General features: G+C 58.9%; 2 protein-coding genes across 11 annotated transcripts; one reads left to right on the top strand and one right to left on the bottom strand.

Annotated features, from left to right (window-relative positions):
- Positions 1–6,312: 6,312 nt before the first annotated feature.
- Positions 6,313–13,292, top strand: JRK (Jrk helix-turn-helix protein). 10 transcript variants are annotated; one of them, XM_019657886.1, is made up of 2 exons: positions 6,313–7,081; positions 7,440–13,292. In XM_019657886.1, exon 2 carries the CDS (start codon positions 9,778–9,780, stop codon positions 11,425–11,427), a length of 1,650 nt encoding a protein of 549 aa, XP_019513431.1. In that variant the 5' UTR covers positions 6,313–7,081; positions 7,440–9,777; the 3' UTR covers positions 11,428–13,292. The 10 variants fall into 10 exon arrangements, 9 of the variants coding, with proteins under 9 accessions (XP_019513431.1, XP_019513436.1, XP_019513438.1 ...); XM_019657891.1 differs by having other exon boundaries at positions 8,073–13,292; XM_019657893.1 differs by having other exon boundaries at positions 9,322–13,292.
- Positions 13,293–20,135: 6,843 nt separating this feature from the next.
- On the bottom strand, positions 20,136–21,929 carry LOC109390871 (proline-rich protein 2-like). The gene is made up of 3 exons (XM_019657894.1): positions 21,800–21,929; positions 21,343–21,434; positions 20,136–21,191 (listed from the first exon to the last, which is right to left on the bottom strand). The coding sequence occupies exons 1-3, from the start codon at positions 21,840–21,842 to the stop codon at positions 20,787–20,789; spliced, it is 540 nt and encodes a 179-aa protein (XP_019513439.1). The 5' UTR covers positions 21,843–21,929; the 3' UTR covers positions 20,136–20,786.
- Between the last annotated feature and the right edge of the window lie 2,836 nt (positions 21,930–24,765).

Below are 24,765 nucleotides of genomic sequence, written 5' to 3' on the forward strand. Positions count from 1 at the left end.
GGTCACGGGCAGGCAGTGCGGAGGGGACTTCAGGGTGGCTTTATATCGCTTCGGCCGAAAAGGGGAGGCCCCACTGCTGATTGTCAACAAGGTCGAGTTTCCTGGGGCCAGCAGTGCCTGGGGCTGGGAAGAGTCCAATCTCCAGCTGCCCCTCCAGGGTGTACCCTGTCCAGGGCAGGGGCCACTCTCCCTACACTCAGCCATTTCTCACCCATCCTCAGGATGAGGCCCCAGAACCAACCTCCACCCATGTCAGAGCGGGCAGTATGGCTGGAGAAGGGAGACCACTTTTCATGAGACGCTTTCACTCCTTCAGTCTCTCAGTTAAGGTTGAGAGGCATCTCCCTTGGTCAGCCCCGCTGTGCTTCGTGCAAGAGCCGCGCTGGGGCTCACGGTCCCAAGGGGGGTGACTCGTCTAATCAAATGGCACAGATGTATCAGCACGTACTGAGGTGTGGGCTACAGAGAGGGTGCCACAGGCGGGGGCTGTTCTGGGGAAGTGCCCTGGAAGTTAACAGGGTGCTGGCACAGCCGAGGCGCACAGGTGTGGAGTGTTGAGTGTTGAGTTAAGGCAATGGCCCTACCCCTCGTGACCTTACAATCCCCACGCCATGTGGAACTTCAGCTGCCAAGGCGCGGGGGCAGTGCAGTGCCAGTGGCCTTGGCAGCCGGAGGTGGAAGGGGGTGGGCTGGACAGTCTCTGTCTGGACCCCAGACTCACTCTCCACCCAGCTTTGTGTCCTGGGGTCCTATTAGGATCCCATGGGGCTCCCACTGGCTGGTGAGTGGAAGGCAGGAGGTTCAGAGGTCAGGCCACCCCTGACTGCTGGCATGTGGTGGGAGTGGCTGAGTCACTCTGGCTCTCGGCAGCCTCTGGTAATAAACTGTTCCTTCCTCTCTCCCTCTAAGTCCAGCGGACCAGTGGCTTCCTGCTGCTGTTGGCCTGGGGGCCTTAGTGGTTCCTGTTGTCCTTCTCACCCTGACACTCCTTTTGTAAACAGTCTCCCCATGACTCCTTGGAGTGTCCAACCCTGTGCTGGTGGGTACAGGCGGCGCCCAGTGCTTGTCTGGGGAGGGAGGGGGGGCCACAGACCCCTCCCACCTGGGAGGTCAGCTTCTCTGACCTTCTCCTTGATCCAACCCTGGGAAAGGGCCCTGGGGCATGTTGGGGCGATGAGGATGTTGATGAGGGTGAGCCCCGGGGAAGTAGGCTCCATCTCCCAGCTCAGCTCGCCTGGGCAGTGGGAGGAAGCCAGGGGGCTGGTGGGTCCCTCTCGGGGAGGGGCGGTTCCCATCTTCCCGCCTTGAGCCCTGGATCAAGATGCCATGGCAGTGCGGGCCAGTGGCGTGGGCCAGGGTGACCCGAGACCCAGACCCTGGGACTCGCCGCACCTGAGGTCTCCCCGGCCCAGCTGCCTGCCACCTACCAAGTTGGGCTATTTCCAATGGCGACTGACTCCCCTTTCGTAGGTGAGGACCCTGGGGCTCAGAGAGGACCAGAAACTTGCTTAAGTGTGGCCCCTCCCCCAGGACACCTTCCTCACCCACTGTGCTCACCAGAACTTCCTCTCTAAACACCCCGCTGGGGCCACAGTCCTGTAAGCTCAGGTGCCTCACACAGTAAGTGAAATGTTTGTGACTTCACCATTTCTGAGTGTGGCTGCCTGCCTGCCCGCCCCTCCCCCACACTCACGGCACTCGGGGCGCTCTGGCCTCGGACCTTCCTAATCTGTCCAGCGCCTTGCACCAGCCTGGAACGTTCCTTCCTCAAATATTGACCGGTGTGAATGTTTGTTGATCTGATTTGATATGAAGTGATTACTCTAAAGCTAAAGCAGTGGTTCTCAAACAGGGGGTGCTTTTGCACCCCAGGGGTCACTTGACAAGCCAGGAGACATTTCCCCACTGAGGGTGCAACTGGCTCCTAGGAGCCCCAGGCCCAGAATGTTGCTACTCAGGACCCCCCACAGGATCATCCGGCCCCAGGGTCAGGCACAGCCTCAGGGCAAAAGCCTCACCCCCAGGGGTGTGGAGGGAAGTGTGCAACCCCAAAGCCTGAGGAGCTAGTGACACTGATGCGGGGCTTGGGACGCGCTGGGACCCCCACCCTCCACCAGTCCCACCGCTGTATTTGGAAGCACACAGGTTCACAGCTGGAGGGGAACCAGCCTCAGGAAGAATCAGACCTGGACCTCGAGCCTCACCCTGAGCCCCCTCCTTCCCTCTGCTCTGCCAGCTCCCAGGACTCCAGGTTTTCCTGCTCTCTCTTTGCCCTCCGCTTACCCTCCCAATCCCCATGGGCCCAAACTGTCGGGTTCCCTGGAGGGCTGGCTGTTCCCATAGCCCTGGCTTCCGGCTCCTACCAGGATGTGAAGCAGCACTAGTAGGACCAGCAGCTGGACCAGGCCCTGAGAGGTCATGCTCTGCTGGGAGCAAATCCCATCCCACAGGGGTCCTTGCCAATAGACCACTACTACTCCTGGGGCCACCACACGGTCCCACACGTGAACTGGGTCCCCTCTCTACCAGCCAGCCATGGGCTTTACAAGCTCCCTCAGCGGGGAGCCCCCTTCTTGCTGAGAGCCTCATCATGTCAAGATCTTCCCCCCAGGGGCTGGCTGGTGATGTGTGCCCATCTGAGGCCTCCAGAGTCTGGGGGAGGGGCTCCACTGGGTCCAGAGCCACTTTCAGGCGAAGGGCTGCAGGCAGAGGGACAACAGTGCTGGGCCCCAGGGGACACCAGTGGGTGGTCTTCTTTCTCCCCTTTCGGATCCCTCCCTCTGCCAGAGTGGACTTAGTCCTTGAGGTGAGGTCCAAGGGTCCCAGAGCGATGGCAGGAGCATTTGGGTGTCGACGAGAAAACATCCAGCCTAAGAGAACGCTTATAAGAGTTTATTTGAGCCAAACTGAGAGCAATTGCCGGGAAGCAAAATCTCAATGGATTGAGAAAAATGCTCTGCCAAATGGCAGTTTGCATCTTATTTTATACGTAGGATCAAAGGAGGAATCAAAGGAGGAGGGTTACATGAAATCCACTGGTGGTGGATGAAGGGGGTGGGAGAAAGCAAAGCGGGGAAACCTCTGGGATTGGAGGGACAGGTACTTCTTTCACATAGGTGGGTTAATAGTTCACTTTTTAACGCACACAGAGATGGTAATCAGGGGACAAGAAAAATAATGAGGGATTCTATAGCTTCCTGCTCTGGTCTGGAAAAAGGGATTACTGACATTCCAAGGGCATGTTATCCTAGATGCAAAAAGACAATAGACAGGCTCACTCAAGGTAAAGACTGACCTTTGTCAAGGAAGGTACAGACTAAAGGGTGACCTTCCCGCCATGGCCCACCTTAGTTAGGAATTATTATATTCACGCCATTCCATGTGGTGATTTTCAGTCTCCTGAGCTTGTCCGGTTTAACTTGTGGCTCTTTTTCCGTCCACGTGGGGGAGACTCAGGCATCTTGGGGTTCGGTGCATGTGGACCCGTGTCCACCAGGTGGCAGCAGACTGTCACAGGGATGGAGCTGGGCCCCCTGGGGGCAACCTTGCTGTCCCAGGAGACCCCGCTAAGGGAGGGTTCTGGGCTCCATCCAGCCCCGCTCATGTGTGTGTTATGCTCCTGCCCTTTTCCTCGCTGTCAAGCACGTCTAACTCACCCAGATTTCCGATACAGGGAACCACGTGCAACCAAACGGTGCTGGTTCCAAGCCACAAAGTTTTGGGGTACATTGTCGTGCAGCAGCAGATGGCTGATACAGGGGCTTAAGGGCAGAAGCAAAGACCAGGGAGGAGGCAGCTGAGGCCAGGGCGGCCTGGACCGGGGAGAGCAGTTGTCGCGAGTGAGGCCAGCACGGCTGTGGAGGGCAGAGCCAAGCGGAGTGCCTCCTCCGCTGGCTGTGGGGTGTAAGGGACACAGAGCGTCAACGGTGACTCTGGGGTTCTGGCCTGAGTGAACGGAAAGTTGCCACTCGTTGAGATGGGGAGTGTGTGGATGGAGTGAGGCTGGGCAGGAGGAGGTCAGGGTTCAGATTTAGAAACGCTGTCTGAGGTGGCTTAGAAAGCCATGTGGTATGTGGGCACCGTGTCCGCGCTCACGGGTTGTGAAAGCATTCACGAGTCAGGGAGAAACACAGAAGGAAGGTTTACTACAGTCAGAGGAGGGTCGGCTGGGCAGAGTCTGCTGGAAACTACTGCATTGAGTCTTTGTTTGGTCTCAAGTTTTATATTTTCTAACCAGGATGTAAATTGCTTCGGCCTGAGGTGGAATTTTCTAGTGAGTTCGGCTTTGTTGGTTGGGGTGGGGGAAGGTGCAGTTAAGCCGGTTATAGCCACCTTTGCGTATGTTATGTAGATTTACGTTGGAGTCAGGAGTGGATCCCATACAGATGTAAAACCTTTCCGAAGTCCCAGGGCCAGCTCTGGGCTGAAGTAGTAGAAACATTAAAACTGGCATGCACAGTACACACATAGGAAGCAGAACCATTAACAGTTGGTGGAAAGGAAGCGAAGGAAAGAAAGGAAAAACGCTTTCAAAAAGTCCCAAGCTAAATTATACTTGTTTAATCAAATTATACCAAAGATCCAAACCTCAAAATAGAAGACTTAGTGCCACCGTTACAATCCCTCTGTCTTAACAGGTAGGATCTAGGAGTTTCAAGTTCTTGGGAGGGGTCCTGGCAGGAGACAAGAATTGGGGAGTCGCCAGCCTTTGCTGGTATGTAAAACCAGGGAGTGGGTGTAGACAGAGAGAAAAGAGGCAAGCAGTGAACCTGGCCAGTTAGGAATCTGAGGGGGAGGAGGAGGAAGGGTGGTGGGGGTGGGGTGGGACGGTCCTGGGAGCCTAGGGAGGGATCTTTATAAAGGAGGGGGGAGCTCCCTGTTGCTGCTACAAGCAGTGACCATAAACTTGGCCGGTTAGAACAGACACTTAGTAACTTACGGTTCTGGAGGTCAGCAGTCTGAAATGCGTCTTATGGGGCTAATAATCAAGGTGTTAGCGAGGCTGGTTCCTTCTGGAGGTTCTGAGAGAAAATCTGTTTCCTGGCCTCCTCCAGCTTCTGGGGGCCCCTTCCCCCACCTACAAAGCACACACTGCCACCTGGTCTGCTGTCCTGTCTCCTTTTCTCCCTTCGCTTCCACAGTCACACTGTCTTCTCTGACTCTGACCCTCCATCCTCCGTCTTATAAGGAGGATCCTGTGATGACCTTGGGCACACACTGATTATCCTGAACACTCTCCCCATCTCCAAAACCTTAACTTAATCCATCTGCAAAGTCCCGGCGGCCATTCATAGGTTCTGGGGATTTGCGTTGTGGCTGCTCGCTCGCAGAGTTGTGAAAGCATTCACGAGGCAGGTAGAAAGACAGAAGGAAGGTTTACTAAAGTTAAGAGGTGGATCGGCTGGGCAGAGTCTGCCAGAGACCACAGCCCTCCTAAGTCTTCGTTTCATCTGAAGTTTTATATTTTCTAACCAGGATGTAAATTGCTTCTGCTTCGGCTTGTGATGGAATCTTCTATTAGGTTCAGCTTTGTCTTTGTCTGTTGGGGTTGGGGAAGGTGAGGTTAAACTGGTCACCACAACCTTTGCATAGTATGTAAATTTAAGTTGGAACCAGGAGTGGATCTGTACGGATGCAAAAACCTCTCCAAGTAATGGCCAGCCATGCAAGGCCAAAGTACATAAAACCACTGAAATTGGTATGTGTAGTAAATGTATAGTAAACACTCATTAAGGTTTGGCAGAAAGGAGTCTAAGAAAAGAAAGATTTCAAAAAGTCCCAAGCTAAATTATATTTGTTTAATCAAATTATACCAGAGGTCCAAATCTCAAAATAGATTTAGTGCCACCGTTACAATCCTGTCTTACCAGGACAGCTGGGGTGGGGACCATTATTCAACCCACCACAGTCTGCGTCTGGTCCCCAGATTCACATTTGTCCCACATGTAAAATATTTGCCCCATCCCAAGGTCCCCAAAAGTCTCAACTCATTACACCATCAACTCAAGTCCAAATCTCGCCCAAGTCTCACCAGCCTCAAAGTCCCAAATCTCATCATGGAAATCACCAAAATTAGGTGTGGTTGAAGTTCTAGCTAAGTAAGAGGCTGGGTGGGAAGAAAATAGAATACATCGGCCATTCCTGTTGCTAAGGGCAGGGGGCTAATTCGCTGCCGTCTCTGGTGTGGCTGCTCGCTCGCTGGCCGTGAAAGAATTCACAAAGTCAGGTAGAAATACAGAAGATTTATTCAAGGAAGAGAAGGTGGGCTGGGCAGTCCGCTAGTAACTACTGCTCCGTCTTTGTTTCACGTACAGGTTTATATTTCCTAGTCAGGGTATACATTTCTGCAGCCTGTAGTGGAGTTTTCTAGGGTTCCGCTTTGTCAATTGGGGTGGAAAATATGCAGTTAAGCCGGTTATCAGCACCTTTGTATATGTTACGTAGATTTAAGTCGGTGTCAGGTGTGGATCCCACACGGATGCAAAACCCTTCCCAAGTCCCAGGGCCAGCTCTGGGCTGAAGTAAATAGAAACATGCAAATTGGCATGCACAGTAAATACACAGGAAGCAGAACCATTAACAGTTGGTGGAAAGGAAGCCAAGGAAAGAAAGAAAAAAAAAAGATTTGAAAAAGTCCTAAGCTACATTAAGGACTAACTGACGCCACTACAATCCCTGTCTTAACATCCCCCACCCCCGTCAGAAACTCCCATATCAAAGACCGTCCTGGACTGAGGGGCACAGAGCCCTACCTGCCCTCACGCCCACCCTTGCCCATGACTGTGAGGGTCCCCAACTCTTTCTGCACAGGGTTCCACTCGTCACAAAACCCGAGACTCCAGTCACCCCCGCGCCCTTGCTACAGGCGGACACGTGGCAGCTCAGGGTCCGAGCCGCGGCCACCGACGCCCACCCTCGGCTGCCCTTCGGTCTCCCCGCCGCCTGCACCCCCACCGCCTCCTGCGAAGCCACCGAGACGAGAGTCCTCCGGGCCGCCTAGAGCGCCCCGGAAGTGGTGGTGACGGTAGAGGGGCGCGGACCGGCGGCGCTTCCGGCGGCGGCGGCGGCTCGGGGCCCGCAGGTGAGTGGGGGCCGGGCCAGGGAGGCGGGCGGGCTCCGTGCGGTCCGGTCTTCTCGCCGGGGCGGCGCCCCTGGGAGCCGCACCCCCCCGACTCGGGCCCCGAGCCCCCCCATCCCCCGCCCCACAGGGACCGGGACCCGAGCTGCCCGCCCCGAGCCCTCTGTGCAGCTCCCGCCCTCGTCCCCGGCCCTCGCCCCGAGCCTGGCCGCGGTGCCCAGCCCCGACCCCGGGGCTCCGCCTGCGGAAGGCGCCAGGCACCGAGGTACCCTCCTTTGCCCGGAAGAAGCCACCGGGACCTGACTTTCTGTTTTCCTGTTTTGGGTTTGCCCTTGTCCCCAAACTGAGCTTCTGCCCCCAGACATGGCCCTGCAATCGAGACGTTTTCCAGAACAGCCTCTGCAGCCCCCCGCGGGGTCTCGGTGCCCCGGGGTTCCCTCGCCCTGTGCTCCACGGAGAAGGGGCTTTGTGTTTGTACGTACCCCCCCCCACACACACACACACCCACTCCCCGCAACGCCTCTCAGCTCCCAGGAGCTCTCCCTGCGGGGTGCGCGCCCCGATGTTTGCGTCCCTTACTAAAGGACCCTTCACCTCTTGCTCCCGAGACTTCATCTTTTCCTCGGTCCCCAGAATACTTGTTTCTTGCGTATTTCTCCCCGGTACGCGCTACCGCTCCTCCCCTAACGCCCCGGCTCTTCTAAGGACAGGGAGGGGTCCACGCGGGAACGGGCGCCTCCCTCCCCCGGTTCTCTCCTGCTCCCACTCTGTGCCCGCCTCCTTTTTTGTGTGTGTGTGTCCCTTGGGCACAAGAGGATAATGTTGACGCCTGTGGGAGTCCAAGTGGCGTCCTTGTCAGTGCTTCCTTCGACGTGGCAAGGCTGGAGACCCCGTGATTTCCCTTGCTGTGTGTGTCATGGTAACTTTTGGGTTAAGAACTTGTTTCAGAAGTGATACCTGACTTTAATGTTAAAGGCGGTTTTTGTCTCGCTAGCCGGATGACCGTGCTTTCAGCTGTCTTGTACCGCCCTGCACACACCTGCATATCACGCGTGAGGAAGCATCCGTCCTGAGTGAATTCCTGGCACTGAGCCTGCAGGACACCTTTTCCAGCGTCGGGGCCCTTCCGCCTCCTGCCTGTGGTGCTTCGAGTCAGGCTCTCAAGTGACTGGGCTCCCGTTTTCTCCTGGTTTCCTATTAAACATCTCCCTAAAGGTGGATTGTGGCCTTTACTTCCCTCTGCTCCCCGTAGGGCCAGACAGTACAGCATCGCACTGTCACACCCAGTAAATAGGATGTAAACAGCATCCCTCTAGGACCAGCACCTTCCTTCACTTTGCAGACCGGGAGGCTGACTCGGAAAGGTGCGAGAATGTGCCCAGAGATGGCTGGTGACAGGCCAGGGTTTGTCTTTGGGGCTCTTGCTACATTTGAGGAAACTTTTCATTTCTCTTGAGTTGTGGTCTCAAAGGGCCACATTTTTGTGCTCCAAGTATGACTCGTCCTGTGGCCTCACCAACTGCTCAAAGTTGGAAGAAGCAGATAGAATGAGGGGGTGGGGTGGGGTGCAGTGGGGCGTCACAGCTAGAAGTGCACTTGTGAGTACCACATGCCTCTCACTGTGGGACGTGACGAGGGGTGGCAGTAAGCTCACTGTAGCTGCTACCTGGGTTATCTGCAGTCCCTCCCAGGTGAGGGGTGAGAGGGCTCGAGGCTTGAGTCATGGAGGGCAGGGGACAGCTGGCTGTGAGGGAGAAGACAGGACTGTCAGAGCAACCACAGGCTCTGAGCAGACCAGCCAGGTGGTCAGTGTCAGGACCACAGCTCAGTCCTCGGAGGCTGGAGGATGGTGGTGTCTTACCAGGCGAAGTGTGGTGGGGCCTGTGATTCTCACAGACTGCCCTGAGCCAGGGCAAGTCTGCTCAGTGGCACAGGGAGGGGTGTGGGATGTTCTGGGAAATTGTTATAAAAGGATGGAATTGTCCAGCTGGAAGTAACCACAGTGACTCCAGTCACTTGGTAGAAGCTGGCAAGAGCCAGTGTGTCAGCACTCTGGCGGCTGGGCAGACAGCTAGGCAGCCTTGGACACGGGGTCAGTCACTGACCAGCTCGTGCTGAAAGTTTCTACATCACTTGTTTCAGCTGCAGCTTCCCGGTGTGTCTACACCGGTGAGGACACGCCTACAGGCAGCCTAGGCCTGCGCTCCATGACATTTTTCTTTCTTTCCCCTTCTGCTTTCCAGTTCCTAAAGCACTATGCGTGTGAGACAGCGCTGTGAGTCCTGGAGAGAGGCACCGCTGGCTCAGACAGTACAACCTCGGTTAACCGGAAGCCAGCTCCTGGGGCCCCTCTACTCCCTGGTCTGTGGTTGAAGGGAGAAGCTGCCACCGTCCCTGCAGAGAAGGCCAGAGGTTTCAACAGTGTGGAGAAGTCTAGGGGACAGTGTGACTCGTGAGAGGTCCGGGAGCTCTCTCCTGGCCAGGTTGCTAAGAGCCTGGAAGACGAGGGACAGCTGAGGCAAGAGGTTGCTGGAACTGGAGGGGGGAACAGAGGAGGCACTGTGGCTTGTGGCCCAGGATCAGCAGAACGGGGTGGGCAGAGTGGAGAGAGAAACGGGCAAGCGAGGGGAACAGGAGGAAAGGGGAGAGGTGGCAGGAAGGCTGCATGTCCCCCATCTGAGGGACGAGCCTCTCCCCACATGGCCTCCAAGCAGGCGGCCGGGAGGGGCCCCGGGGAGAAGCGCAAGAGGGTGGTGCTGACGCTGAAGGAGAAGATGGACATCTGCGCCCGCCTGGAGAAGGGCGAGAACAGGAAGGCGCTGATGCAGGAGTACAACGTGGGCATGTCCACCCTGTACGACATCAAGGCCCACAAGGCCCAGCTGCTGCGCTTCTTCGCCAGCTCCGACTGCAACAAGGCCTTGGAACGCCGGCGCACGCTGCACACGCCCAAGCTCGAGCACCTGGACCGCGTCCTGTACGAGTGGTTCCTGGGCAAGCGCGCCGAAGGCGTGCCCGTCTCGGGCCCCATGCTCATCGAGAAGGCCAAGGACTTCTACGAGCAAATGCGGCTAACCGAACCCTGCGTGTTTTCTGGCGGGTGGCTCTGGCGTTTTAAGGCCAGACATGGCATTAAGAAGCTGGACGCGTCCAGCGAGAAGCAGATGGCCGACCACCAGGCGGCCGAGCAGTTCTGTGGGTTCTTCCGGAGCTTGACCTCGGAGCACGGCCTGACGCCGGAGCAGGTTTACAACGCCGATGAGACCGGCCTCTTCTGGCGGTGCTTGCCGAGCCCCACCGCCGAGGGTGGGACCGTGCCCGTCGGAGGCAGGCAGAACAGGGACAGGCTTACGGTCCTCATGTGTGCCAATGCCACGGGCTCCCACAAAATCAAGCCTCTGGTGATCGGAAAATGCAGCGGCCCCCGGGCTTCCAGAGGCATCCAGCACTTGCCGGTGGCGTACCGGGCCCACGGTAACGCGTGGGCGGACAGGGCGGTTTTCTCTGACTGGTTCCATCATATCTTTGCGCCGTCGGTGAGAGAGCACTTCCGCGCCCGGGGCTTGCCGGAAGACAGCAAAGCCATGCTCTTGCTGGACAGCTCCCGGGCCCACCCGCAAGAGTCCGAGCTGGTTTCCGCCAACATCTTCACCATCTTCCTGCCCGCCAGCGTCACCTCCTTAATCCAGCCCATGGACCAGGGCATCCGACGAGACTTCATGAGGAATTTCATCAACCCGCCCGTCGCGCCGCAGGGCTTCCACCCGCGCTACAACGTGAACGATGCCATCTGCAGTGTGGCCTGCGCCTGGAACGCGGTGCCCGGCGACGTCTTCAGCCGGGCCTGGAGGAAGCTGTGGCCCGCGGCGACGCTGGCCGAAGGCTCCTCTTCCGAGGAGGAGCCCGAGCGCCTCAGAGCCAAGCCTCACGACCAGACCTTCGCGCACATCCTGGAGCTCGGGAGGGAGGCCGCGTCCCGCCCGAGCAGCAGACTCAACGGGAGCGCGGCCGAGCGGGCTGGGCCTGTGCAGGAGGCTGGAGGGGGGCGCCCCGCCTCCGGCCACCCGGAGCGGGCCGGCAAGGACGGCGGGGCCGGGGCGGGCGAGGAGGCGGCCTGGGAGCAGGCGGCCGTGGCCTTTGACGCCGTGGTCCGCTTTGCCGAGGCGCAGCCTTGCTTCTCCGCACAGGAGGTGGGGCAGCTGCGCGCGCTGCGCTCCGTGTTCGTGCGGCAGCGGCAGGGGCGGCGGCGGTGCCCGGCCCTGAGGGCCGGGGTCAAGCTCGAGGCCCCCCAGGAGCGCGCGGGGGGCTGCGCCGCCTCTGCCGGCTCCCCGCTGGCCGGCGAGGACTGAGAGGACTGACGTGCGCGCAGAGCCACGTGGCTGCGTGGCCACGCCCCCGGCAGGGAGCTGTCCAGGAGGGTGGGTGCTGAGACGTGCACGGCCCAGCCCCTCGCATTCCGGTTAACCAAGTAACCCTTACCTGCCGTGCCACATGAACGTGAGATGTTCTGGAAGGGTCCGCCAAACCTAAAACATACCCGAGCATCCTGTGGCTAGAATCCAGAACGGGCCGGGCAGTTTCTGGTCTGCTGTTTTCTGGCTGAGCCTTGCTGTGTCCGAGGGTAGAGATGTCTGTCTGGGAGGAGAAAAGTCGGCCTTTAGGTCGACCAATGGCAGTACCTGCCACCATTTGACAGGCTGGCATGTCCCAAGGCCGACCTCTCCTGCCCCTTGGGGCGCGGTCTGCTGGGCTGGCTGCCATGCCAGTGTTAGTCCCCAGGGGCAGTTCACCACGGGCTGGGACTCAGTTTATGACCTTGAGTCAGCTAAGTCCCCTGCTGTGGCTTTACAGGCAACCTGTGACCACCCTATTCGCGTGTCCCCGCTTCAGGTGTGATCTTGCTCAGCAGCACGAGTTTTTGCTGGAAGTTCCTCCATGTTGCCAGCAGATCCTGTGCTTTGGGCTTGGACCCCAAGATGTGGGCTGCACGCTGACTTCTGTAAAACAAACAGGAACGTTGGGCCAGGCCTGCCCATCGCCCACCTGTGGTGTTTCTAGCATCTTGGCTCAGAGTCCAGTAGATGGTCCATTGTCCCCCCGTTCCTCAGAATTTCACACTCATGAATAAATCTTGATCAGGCCTTCAGAAATTAGTCTTAGGTTTGCACATACATAACAAAGAACAGGAAAAACAAGCTGTTTAGATTTCTAGCAATAGTTGGATTTCTACCCACAGTTGTTCACTCCTTGGTGAGACTTGCCGGGGAAAGTTGGCTGTTCTGGCTGGTTTGGTAAAGGCGGGGTGTGAAGACATGGTGATTCTTCCTGTCTCGTAGGCGGCTCACAGCTTCCCCGGTGGCGCTGCCTCACTCGCGGCCGGACCTGTAGTCACAGAAGGCCCTGGGTCGGCAGCACTTACCCTCCTCTTTGAACACGACATGGGGTATTTTTCTGTGTTCTTTTCACTGCTTTGCCTTTGAATTCCATCCCCTTGAAGTCAGTGTCATGGGAGCTGAGTGGATGTGTAGTTTTCATCTGTTTGCTCTTTATTCCACCGGGGGGACCTTTGTTCCCATGAAAGCCGAGGAAACTCAAGTGTTTGGTTCGCACTGGGTTTCTCTTGTGTTTGTGCAGCTTTCCAGACACCCAGGTGGCAGCCATTGCCGACATGGCGCCGCACCGTGGAGCGTGTGCCCTGCTTTGGGTGCATGTATGAAGACTGGGAAACGCGCACAGACCGTGTGCAGCTTCCTTGCCGGTTCTTTGGGCCGGAGTGCCTCCATGCTGTGCTGCTGTGACACGTTTCCTTCACATGCCTGGGTAACACCTGTGCCCCCGTGTGCTTCCGTGTCGTTTTGTGTCACTCCCAGACGCCTGTGCATCCCCGCGCCATTGAGTTGCAGCTGCTTGAGGTGTAACAGGAAGTTAGATGTGGAATCAGCATGGCTGCCCTCGCCTTTGGCTGTGGCCGCGTGGAGACGGACGGGCATGCCAAGCGAGAGGTGCCCCCACAGTCAGCCTGCCGGCCCCAGCCCAGCGGTTCTTGAGCAGCAGGACTTGGGCGGGTGGGTGGAGCCAGGGAGAGGCCTGGCAGGCGGGGCTCCTGGCTGGTGCTCCTAGATCCCAGGCCGTGGCTCTTGTCATGCCCTCATGACCTGCTCCTGTCCTGGTGTCTTGTTGCAGATCAATAAACGCTCATCAGCGTACAAACTGAGCGAAGTTTATCCTCAGGGTCTCCTTCTTCCAGAACCAGCCACCCCTGCTGCTGCTCAAGGGGTGCTTCAGGGAGCAGGACTCGCCTTGCGTGCCTCCCTCTCCCCTTTACAGGCCAGCACCCCTTCCTCCCCGTGGGGGCTCGCCTCTGGAGATCTCAGGAGGAGTGAAGATTCTTGGGGTGCAAGTGCTGGCAGAGGCCTGGAGCCCAGCGAGGCCTGGCTCTGGTGAGCGCCTCTGCTCTGGGCTTCTCGCAGAGACCGCTGCATCCTCTGCACGTCCATCTCTGGGTGCTCTGCCCCAGTTACTGCCCAGTTGCTGAGAGGTTCAAGTGGTCAGGATCTTTAGCTTCAGAATTTTTTTGCCCAAACGGTCTTAGGTGGAGCCCACTGGACTGGATGTGAAATGGAGCTGGTGGGACCACACCGCCTTTCTTCCTCTCGAGTGGCTGCTGAGGCCCCTCTCAGGAAGCCTAGGCTCCCTGCCCCTCCCACACCCCCACAGCCCCACACCCCCCAGCCCACACTGGCCGTGGGGTTGGCAGGGACAGGACCTTAGTGGCTCACAAGCTGGTGACTCCAAAAAATTCTTCCCACCCCAGCATGGAGTGTGGCGCCTGCGCTGTGGCGTTGGACTAGGTGTGTGACATGAGTGGATCGCAGGACCTGTGACCGTGGGAGCCAGGGGCCTGCAGAAGCTGGCAGATGGCTCCAGGGCCCCCAGCCTGGGCTGCAGACTCACCACTCCCCGCCCTGGGGTTTATTGACTTATTACTCTATCAACAGGACATGAAGGGACAGAGGCTCAGTGGCCTGTTGATCACCCTGCTGACCTCCATGTCCATCGTTTCCAGATGTGTCCTGAGCCAGGCCTGAGGTCCTGGATGGGCAGCTGGACACTGGAGGGAAAGGGCTGGAGCCTGTGGTGGCCTGTGAGCAGGGGCCAGCCTGCACCCAGAGGAGGCGAGCCAGCACAGAGGGGCCACCCCTGCCCTCACACAGCCTTACAGTTGCCCAGATGGTTCCTGTATGAGCCTGGGCTTGAGGGCAGCAGAGAGGGAGCACAGAGCCGGCCAGGCGGGCTGGGCAGAGGGTGGGCCTGGAGTCCGGCGGGGCCAGTGTGCGCCTTGCCCGGGGGCTTCTCCCATGGGAGTAGGCTCTTCCTGTCTGCTCCCACTGGGCCCCATCTCTTCCCTCCCCCTGCCCAGGTCTCAGCCTGAACCCTGCCGTGGGACACGCCCCTCTCTCCACCTGGACCTGCCCGGCTCTCACTGGGTCGTTGCTGGCTGACACTTTCCTGCTGCCCTTCCACTTCTCCCAGAGGCCAGAGGCCCTGCTGCCATAGAGGGCAAGGCAGGGGTCCTGGGCTTTGGGGATGCCAGGCTTAGGCAGGGCACTGGGGGTGACAAAGCTGTCAGGCAGCCTTGGGGAGCTCTGGTCTCTCAGCAGGACTCTGCACCCCAGAAGGGGGGAGCCTGGCTGGTGGGAGGCAGCCCAGGTGGTCTGTGAGGGGAGCTCTGACCCAGGCGAGTGGCCGCCGGGACAGGCGGAGGAGGAGGCGAGTCCCCGGGGCCGCCCTCAGCCCTGCCTGCTCTGCCCACACTGCCCACTTCACCGCCTGTTCTCTGCCAGGCCCCCACAGCACCCTCCATCTCCCCTTTTTGAATGTCATTTTTTCTTGTTTTATGGGGCAATACATTTTAATCAAGGGCTTTCCCCCCTGCAGGCCCACAGCGTGAGGCTTCTCTTAGCTCAGGACCATGCTTGTTGCCAGCTGCTTTAACAAGGACACCCATAAATCTCTCTTATTTGTGGCTCTGAAAATGAGGCCACTGGCTCTCATTGCGCCTCATTATTTAATTAAACGCACATTATCAACACGAGGAGCCAGAGCACCAGGTCAGGGGAGGTAGCAGCTTCTCAAAGGGAGGAGCAGGGGCTTGGAGGCCACGGCCGGTCCCCTGCGATGGAGAGAATATTCCGGGGTCCCTGAGGGCTTTCCTCTGGCCTCCCCTGGTTGGCCCAGCCCTCACAGCTGGACCCTTGGCGGGGGGCCTCACTACTCAGCCCGTCACCGGGCGCCAGCCTCATCTCATTTATCCCTAAAAAGGGAGAGACCCCGACACTCCTCCCACATCCTGGGACCCCCCACATCATGCTCACAGATGTTCTGTCCATCTGTGGGGGCGCTGCCACAAAGCCCCACTCACTCACAGAGGGTCTTGCTGGGCCGCACACCCCTAAGGATGCTGCCGTGCAAAGAAGCTGCATCCCCTGCTTTCAAAGTGTAAGGGTAATGGTGTACTTTTCATAATTTAAAAAATTTGGTTTCTTTTTCTTTTCCCTCCTACCTGATTTAATAACGGTTTTCTCGAGGCTACATGCATACCTCATTAATCTGATGAATCGGCAGAGCCTGACTTGAAAGGAACTGATTCAGCCCTCAGACATCTGGATGCTGGCAACCAGACTGCAATTCTGGGCTGCCGTTTTCTGTCAGATGACATGTGCGTCGCCCCTAGGACCAGGTTCAAGGTAAACATCGTGGAACAAACCGGACGCAGGAGACGTTCTCCTGGACTTCAGCGCTAAGGAGCCGCTTGACTAACTCCCTCTTTCCCTTGTTCTGCCTCTTCTTGTCCCTAAAACCCCCTTGACCATTCTAGGCATGGGGAAGGTGGCCTTTGTGACAGCGGTCCACCATCTTCCTGGAATCCTGGCATTTTGAATAATCCTACTTTTCTTTCCGCCAAGCCTTGTCTCTCGATCAGCGGCAAGCGGTTGAACCTGAGTTCGTTAACCAAACGACAGAAGTTCAAAGAAAAAAAAACCATATACTTTACTGCAGCTAAAACAAGTCAATAAAACAGGCTTTCTGTTTACCAAACTCAATGCAAATGTTCAGTTCATGGACTTGTCCTCTCCAGTTGGCCGTCTGGGTAATAACTGCATGGTGGACCATCTCGTGAGCGTCACGGTTAGTGTCCTGCTCTGTGGGCCATTGCACAGCCTTGGGTGATTCCCAGTTCGAGCTGAGGAGGTGGGGGTTTTGTGCCACAGTTTTGGGGACAGGTGTGTGACCTGGGGGCTGTGGCCCTGCCCAGAGCTGGGCTGGGGACCTCGCTGGGGTACCAGGGCCAGCCCCTGAGGTGGGGGTGAGGGGCTGGGGAGTTACCACTTAATGGCACAGAGCTTCTGTTTGAAGAAAAGTTCTGGAATTAGGTGATGGTTGCATGACATGGGGAATGTAATCAGTTCCACTGAACTGTCCACGCAAAATGGTGAAAATGGTAAATTTTATGTTCTCTGTATTTTACCACAATAAAAAAAATTAGTGAAACCCAGGACCTGGATGATTGGGACCTGGTGAGTCTGGGTTGAGGACGGCGGAGCCTCAGAGGAGAGGTGAGGCCAGTCACCAAGAGACTAACTCCAGCAGGAAGCCCCTGGAGGGACCGAAGGCGGTGATGTCACTGGAGCCCAGGGCCTGGAAGGGGGCAAACACCAGCCTGTCCCTCTGGTCCCACCTCCTCATCTCCCTTCAGCAGCCCAGCCGGAGCCCAGCTGACCCTGCCTGGGAAATTCGGGAGGACAGCCAGCGGGGCGGGGAGCCCTGGGCAGGGTTTGGGATGAGGGTTTTGCCCAGCCCGCCCATCAGACAACGTTGACTGAGCACCTGCTTGGCTTTGCCAGATTCCCTTGTCCAGCCCACAGGGCAGGGCAGGCTGGAAAAGTGTGAGGGGCCAGGAGGTCAGACCCCTGCTGGTGTGGATACGAGGCCTCTTGAAGCACAGGGTCCAGGGGCCTGTGTCTTTGGCCCAGCTCCTTGGGGGAAGACTGGAGTGGAGCCCCAGGCTTCGGGAAGCCATCCGGGCTGGGCCTTCCTCTGACCCCACGATCCCTCCTGGTCATTTTCACCACACTTAATGAGGTCCCCTCCTCAGAGGCCTCGCTGGCTACCCAACCATGGGGGTCCTGGGCTGTCATTACCCAGTCCAGGCGCTTGTTTACTCCATTGTGCTCACAGCAACTTGCTGTGACTCCCTGGCCCACCTCAAGGCCCTGGGACCAAGGGAGGGCCACCAGGAATCAACCCAGACAGTGTGGGACCTTGTTCACTCTTGACTTGAAGAAAACAGTTGTAAAAGGACAATTTTTAGTCATTTGAGGAAAACTGAACATGGTCCTTAGGTCCTTAGGTCCCATCAGGGACTCTGCAAACTGTACTGGAGTGACAAGGGTGTTTGGTTGTGTCCCCAAAGCATTTGTTTCACAGATAAATGGCAAAGTATTTACAGGTAAAAGGCTGTGTGTGGGGGGCTTGCTCTAAGATGCTCCAGGAGGAAAGGAGGGGTCCTGGGAACTTTGGGGGCACTTTCTCCAGTCTCCCCACTTGTGAGTGTCCCAAGTTTCCACAGCAAAGTGCTTTTCAAAAGGCTGGAGGAGGGGCCTCCCCTCCGCCCCGGGCCTCTAGGCAGCTCCTACTGTCCTCTGCTGGGCACAGCCCATCCAGGCCCTGCGGCTAGTGGGGCACACTCTTCCGCTCCCCACTCTACACACACCCCGGTATCTTCCTGCTGTTGGCAGGTGCGTCAGGCTCTCTGAGATGCTGGGTTCATGACGCGCTTTGCTCTGAAACACAAAAGACTTTTTCCGCTGAAGAGGAGGCCCGATAGATACCTGGGAGATGAGTCAGCACTGCAGCTGCCGGTGGGGACCAGCTGAGTAATGGCACTGCAGTCACTCTTGACAGCAGGGGAGCAGGAGGGAGAGTAGAGGGAGGGGGGTTGGGAAGCCGGGCCCAGTCACCTGGAGTCAGGCCGGGAGCCTGGGTGCTCAGGACCAATGGCACGCACGCCCCTGAGCTGCCATGGGATGGGGGGGGCTCTGTGCTGGGCAGAGGTGATGGCGGTCAGGTGATGGTGTGTGGGGGGCGCAGCCCTCACTAGCAGAGCCGGATTCTCTGATTAGGAGCAAGAAGAAAACTTCTGTGCCCTTGGGAAACTCCCGGGAGAAGCGTGTCAGGCTTTGAGTGGCCACCGTCCACATGCCGCTGCTGTGCTTTGGCCCTTCCCCCATCCTGGAAGGTGGGCCCAGCCAGGTGTGGGTGACCCCAGCATTGAGGCTCAGGCCGGGCGTCCTGGGCTCCCCAGAGAGACGCCGCTGGGCACGAGGCTGTCAGAACAGCCTGGGGGGCAGCTGCTGCTGCACCCTGACAAAGGTGGGGGGTACATGGCCCCACACTGCCCTGGAGGGGACCGTGGCGGCCGCCCACCATGTTCTCCAGGTGGCTCAGCCCAGGGTCCCTGCCTTCAGGGACAGACAATGACCTCCTGGCATGACAGGTGTTCAAGGGTGCCTAGGGGGACATTTGGTGTTGGAGGGTATCCTATACCAAGGGACTTGGAGCTGGCCCTTGGCAGACAGGAGGAGGGGTGGCTCAGGGACAGGCCTGGTCCATAGCACCCCCTAATTGTCCCCCTGTGCCCCCATGCCTTCCGCCCAGCCTGCTGCTGCCATGAGCCAGCCTTGGGCAATTGCTGTCATAGCAGCGGGCGGGGAACATTTAGTGCGCTCTCTGTGCAGGGCCTGCTGGGTCTGCCCCGCCACCTCCTCTCAGGCTCCACAGCAGCACTGGCAGGTTCTCATTGTTCAGACTGAAGGTTAGATATCAGAACACATGATGGGGATTTCAGCAAGTGCTTCGAAATTCACCAGACCCCTCCACTGTGGTCCTCACAGGAAGAGAAACTGTCCTCTTTAGTGACAGGAATGTCTTCCCAGCAGGAACGGGGTCTAGAAGCCATGCTCCTACCAGGTGACCTGCTGTTTCCCCACTCCCAGCCCTGGGGTCCGGGAGCTGCTCACGGGCTGTGTCTGATCATTCCAACGAAGTGGAACCTTCCAGAGACCTGAGGCCAGGCTGTCATCCCATGAGTCACATACTCCTTGGAGACACTCCATAGAGCTGAGCAAGGAGACAGGGCCACCTGGACAGACACTGCCCCCAGAGGGTCAGGTGGCCAGTATGACACATTCAAAGTTGTCATTTTATAGGAAATAAAGATCTAGGGTTGGACTATTAGCTCCTGATTAGGGCAGTGGATTCAGAACCTGGCCTCGGTCCCAGTAACATGGCGGACTTGAGCCCAGGTCTGCCTCCTGCAGAGCCCTCACTCTTTACCAGTGAAGGGCGTTGCCTCCACGGAGAGAGGGCAGGCTGGGTCGGGTGGTCATGCGGATAACAAAGGTGGTGGTAGCGATACGGTGGTCATGACAAAGGCGTTGATGCTGGGAATCACCGTGGTGCGGTAATGGTGATGCCGGTGATGAGGGTATAGTTATGGTGGGGGTGGGAGTGGAGATGGTGGCTTTGATGATGGTGACAGAAGTAATGGGAGTGGAGGTGATGGTGAGAGTGCGAGTGATGACGACGATGGAGGAGGTCATGGTGGTGGTGGTGATGGTGGAGATGACAGTAATGGTGGTTGTGGGTGGAGCTGCTGGTGATGGGGTTTGATGTGGTCTGAATGTTTGTATCCGCCCACCCCAACCCCCCATATTCATATATTGAAATCCTAACCTCTAAAGTGATGGTATTAGGAGGTGGGACCTTTGGGTGGTGCCTAGATCACGATGGTGGAGCCCTCATGAATGGGATTAGCATCTTCATGAAAGGGACCCCGGAGAGTTCCCTATCGCCTTCTGCCGCTGAGGTCACAGCCAGAAGTCTGCAGTCTGCTCACCAGAACCCGGCCAGGCTGGCTCCCTGTCTTCGCCTTCCAGCCTCCGTAACTGTCTGCTGTTTAAGCCACACAGCCTGCGGTGTCTTGAGCTGCCTGGACAGTGGGGATGGTGAGGGTGGTGGTAGTGGTGGGGATGACAGAGGTGGTGACTATGACAGTGGGAGTGGGGAAGTCGTTGTGACAACGATTATGGCAACTTCCATGGGACACTTGGAATTCAGGTCGGAGACGGAACTGTGGGCAGGAGGTCTGTCAGCGCCCCCTGCTGGGGTTGGCACAGGTTAGGGACCCACTGCTCCCCCTACGGGCGACATGGGCGCTGCAGGCCTGCCTGGAATGGCTCTCCAGGAGGCCGCCACCTCCAGGGGAGACACTGAGGTCCTTGTGGGCTCCTGACATGGTATTTTATTTGTATTTAGGACAGTGCAGCAGCCACTCGGTCCAGGGAACGTGGCTCATCGCGTGGTGGCTGGGCTGTAAGCCGAGGGCCCAACGAGGCTGAGTCATTGGGGCTTGGACTGCTCCCCCAAGCTGCTCCTGCTTATGAAAGTGGGGTGGTGGGCCGCAGATGGCTCAGCTGATGAATGTGCTCTGGTGGTGGGCCCACCTCCTTGGCCATCTGTCTCTGGCCTGGGTGGACTCCCACGTGCACGTGTCCTGGGCTGGCCCAGGCAGGGGAGGAGGGCCTGGGAGGGAGGCCAGCGTCTCGGGACTGAGAACGCCCTCCCCTGCCTGCTTCCAGGGCCGGAGTCAGTCTCTATGCCTCAGGCGTGGGAACCTGACTCCCCAGGGCCGCAGCCAGTGTCTAGGGGTGTCTGACCTCCCTGAGGCTCCCCGGATCCACAGGCCCTGCCCAGATCCTGTCATGGGGTATTCCAGGTCTGAGGGAGCCGAGACCTGAGGGGGACACTCTGGGCTCTGGGCATAGCCTGAGGATTCTGGGATGGGTGGGGGGCCATCAGGGCAGAGCGTGGGGGAGAAACCCCCGGTTGGAGTGGGGGTGGCCTCAGTGTCCTCTGCTGTCCCCCCAGGAGGAGGTGGAGGGAGCAGGATATGAAAGCCAGCTAAGGCTTCAGTCCTGGGGATTTTGAGAGTGAAGCCGGAGGGGACGTTCGGACAGGAGCCAGCCCCTACAGGAGTGGATCTGGGGTCCTGCTGGAAAACAGCTCAGAGGGGGTGTGTTTGTGGGAATGGGTGTGGGTAGGGGCGGCTCCCAGCTCCCAGGGCCCTGTACCCTCACCCTGACCTCTGGGTTTTGGGGTTGGACCACCGCCCCAGAGGCCATATCCAGGACCCTCCTCCTCACCTGATCCTTCTCCCCTTCTCTTGGCCCCATGGGCTGTCCGCCAGGCCCGGATTCACCTCGGAAGGGCCTGGTCTCCCCAGCTTCCCGGTCTCCTGGTGTGCAGAGAGGGCAGTGGCAGCAACGACCACTGTCTGTAGGGAGGGCATCGGGCCCAGAGCCAGAGCGACCGGAGTGGGGCAGAGAGAGAGCACGCACGCACACGCGCACACACGCACACACACACACACACACACACACACACACACACGCGCACACACACCAGGGAGGCAGGCACATGGCTGACAGGCAGCGCCCAGGGGTTGAAGGCTCCCCCGGTCAGTTGGTCACGGGCTGAGGCGGGAGGGCGAGCAGAGGGCAGGGGTGGCCATGCGTCTGGGAGAGTGAGCTGAAGTGGAGGGAGCCCTGGAACCTACCCCTGCCTCCACCCAAGACCTGGGGGGTCCCAGAGCCCCCGTACCTCTGGGTGAGGGGCAAGGGTGACACCTCCAGGGAGGACACATGCCCACAGGGCAGTCATGGGCCGGGGGCCAGGATGCTGGGCCCAGAGCTAAGGGGAGCGGGCAATGGGGATAATGAGGTCTAGGGAGTGTGGCAAGTCACACAGCAGGCCAGCGGCAAGGGTAGGGGGACCGGGGCCTGTGGCCAAGCCGGCCACCGCCATTCCAGAGGGACGGCTGCTGGGCGGGGGTCTCTCTAAGGCGGCTTCTCATAGGCACAGAGCCTGCCTACGTGGGGAAGCTCCTCGCGCTGCGTCACACTGAGCTATTCTCAGTCTCTCTCCTTTTATGGCTCCGGAAGCCACTGCTGCGCTGGGGAGAGATTTAACCGGAGGTGCAGAGAATAGCAGGAAAGCGAGGATGGACGCCACCGCCTCCCTGGCACAGGCTGTCCTGAATCTCCAGTTCCGGGGGCGGATGAGTGCCACCCCCTCCCTGGCACGGGCGTCCTGAATCCCCAGTTCCGGGGGTGTCTGGCCAGGGCCAGCTGGCAGCAAACCCCCCAATCCTCGCTGAGGGGCCAGCCACGCTTGGGGTTCCAGCAGCACGATCTGGGGTTTCTGGGCATCCAGGGAGGTGGTGGGGGCTGGCACATGGCCTGGCTGGGGGCCCAGTGGAGCAGAGAGGAGGGGGCGGCCGCCTGATTCCAACCCCCCAGGGAGCTCCCAGATGCTCCTGGGGAGGCCTCACCTCCCACACCTGATTGCCAGGGCCTCTGAGCCGAGCCGACCGGGACCCTGGCTCCCCCCTCATTTTTCACCCTTAAATAGCCCTCAGACTGGTCCTTCTCCCACCCATGGCGCCCGGCTCTCCAGCTGGGACACTGGCCTGAGGCAGCTCCCCACCTGCCTGTCCCTGTGGCCCCACTATCCCCGCTCCAGGCCATAGGCCTAGTGCTGGGTCTGCAGACCCCCTTTCAGTCCCCCTCTCCTCCAGGCTCTGCCCCTGGAGACGGATGGAGCCCAGCCGCCCACTCCTCCCTGTGCCCTCTGCCCTCCAGACCCCCTGCACCCAGCTCCCCAGGCTCGGCCTCCAGCTGTCCCCGCCCGTCAGGCCCCCGCGGGTTGCTGGCCCCAGCACACTTGGGATGTCAGGGCATCTGTGACCAGGAGCCTCCTCGAAGCAGGATCCAGGTGGGTCTTGTCCACTTGACATGCCCATAGCAAGCCAGGTCCTGGCACAGTTGGTGAGCAGGAACACGCCACGGCTGGACAGAGTTCAGAAAGATCCCCACTCACACTCACAACACACTCACACATGTGCACACAAGAAGACACCTTGCTCAGGGGCTCTGAGTGGGGCACATACGAGGGACTCACAGAGGACTCAGCTAACACTGTGCTGGGAGGCTGGGAAGCCTTCCTGGAGGTGGTGACCCTGGGCTCAGATTTAGACAACACATAAAGCCATGCTAAGGTTTTATTTATGCTTAAGTTTTAAAACTGGGTAGGCCTTTGTCAGTTGAACACAGGGTGGTGGGGGCATTTCCGGCGGAGGGAACGACATGGGTACAGGTGCAGCCCTCTCCTCACCACGCACTCATGCCGGCGGCCCCCAAGCCACCTGGGCTGAGAAGAACCTCGGCTACTGTTTAGTCCCGTCTGCCCCTTGCATGAGGACAATGGCAGGGCCACGGGGGTTAAGTGACTTGCAAGAGGTCACATAGCGCCTGGAGGGGAAGCAGCTGAGAAGGCAGGTGACTGCCTCTCGTCGGGTGGTCTGTGGACACTCAGACCCGGCCAGAGGCAACACGGAGCCAAGGGCACATTTAAGAACCAGATGCTGGCTGGGCGATCACCCGGCTGGCGGTGTGTGGAGCTGTCCTTGGCCCCAACCCCTGTCCAAGCTTCCGGCCCCCAACACTGGCCTCCCCCACTGAGAGGCCGCAGTGGCCTCTCTTCTCCGTGTCCTGGCTTGGGCCTGGGTCAGCTGCGGGTGACCCCTTGAGGGGGAGGCTTAATCTGCTACTGCCTGCACATGAAGGGAGGGCCACACGCAGTCCGGAGTCCTCCAGGGTCTGCCTGGGGTCGTGGTGATGCCCCTGTCTTATGGGGCGATCTGCACCTCCCTGTACCCCACCTTGTTCAGTGCCTGCCAAGTGGGGCTCGGGAACTGTTTGTTGATTGAATGACTGATCCACCTCACGGCTGAACAGGGCAGAGACAGTTGTGCACGTTTTACAGGTGAGGACACTGAGGCCACGAAGGGACGGTGCCACTCCGGGAGCCTGCAGGGCTGTCCCCACACTCTCTCCCCGTCCGGCCCTCGCTCTGGTTTCTTTGCTTCGGGCTTGGACAAGCCCCTGGCCCTCCCTGGGCCTCAGTTTCCCTTTCTGTAATGGCTGGGGGTGGTGAGGTCTTTTGAGGATGGACTTTCCACTACCTGGGCCCATGGCTCCTGGGCTCAGCCGCCTGGCTTGGGGGTAGGGGGTGGCGGTGGTGAAACGCCTGCAGGGTGCAGGGTACAGGAGCAGCCGGCTCAGGCACAGCCCGTGCCAGAATCACCGGAAAAATACAAAACTTTCCTTGGAGGCTGGACTGGGAGGCGCTGAGGCAGGAGGCAGGAAGGAGGGAGGAGTGGGGGGGGGGGCTGTTCTGTTGAGGCCCAGAACGAACAGGCTGCCTGTTCCGGGGACAGGACACAGCACATACACCCTGCCAAACTGGAGAGAAGAGGAAGCCGAGGAAGACGGAGGGGGGGGCGGGGTCTGAAAGGAATGTTCCGGAAGCTCAGGTGCTGCCTGACCCGGGTCCCCAGGCCAGGGCTCAGCCCCTGCTCTTGTCGCCTCCTGTCTCGGGGGGCCTCCCGAGCCACCACCAGCGTGTGTCCTCCTGCACTGATGGGCCTCCGAAGACCCTTGCCCCGTCCTGCCCTGGTCTCCCGGGGTCTCTCCCAGGCTGTTCTGCAGCAGCAGGCACATGAGGCG

This window comes from Hipposideros armiger, unplaced genomic scaffold (assembly GCF_001890085.2).
Source record: "Hipposideros armiger isolate ML-2016 unplaced genomic scaffold, ASM189008v1 scaffold_280, whole genome shotgun sequence".
Taxonomy (NCBI): Eukaryota; Metazoa; Chordata; class Mammalia; order Chiroptera; family Hipposideridae; genus Hipposideros; species Hipposideros armiger.

Coding starts and splice junctions, on each gene's coding strand:
- JRK (XM_019657886.1), top strand. CDS start 9,778: ATGGCCTCCAAGCAGGCGGCCGGGAGGGGCCCCGGGGAGAAGCGCAAG.
- LOC109390871 (XM_019657894.1), bottom strand. CDS start 21,842: ATGTGTCCTCCCTGGAGGTGTCACCCTTGCCCCTCACCCAGAG. Junction 21,435..21,799: donor CCCTTGCCCCTCACCCAGAG/GTACGGGGGCTC, acceptor TCTGCACACCAG/GAGACCGGGAAGCTGGGGAG. Junction 21,192..21,342: donor GAGAAGGGGAGAAGGATCAG/GTGAGGAGGAGG, acceptor GCTGTTTTCCAG/CAGGACCCCAGATCCACTCC.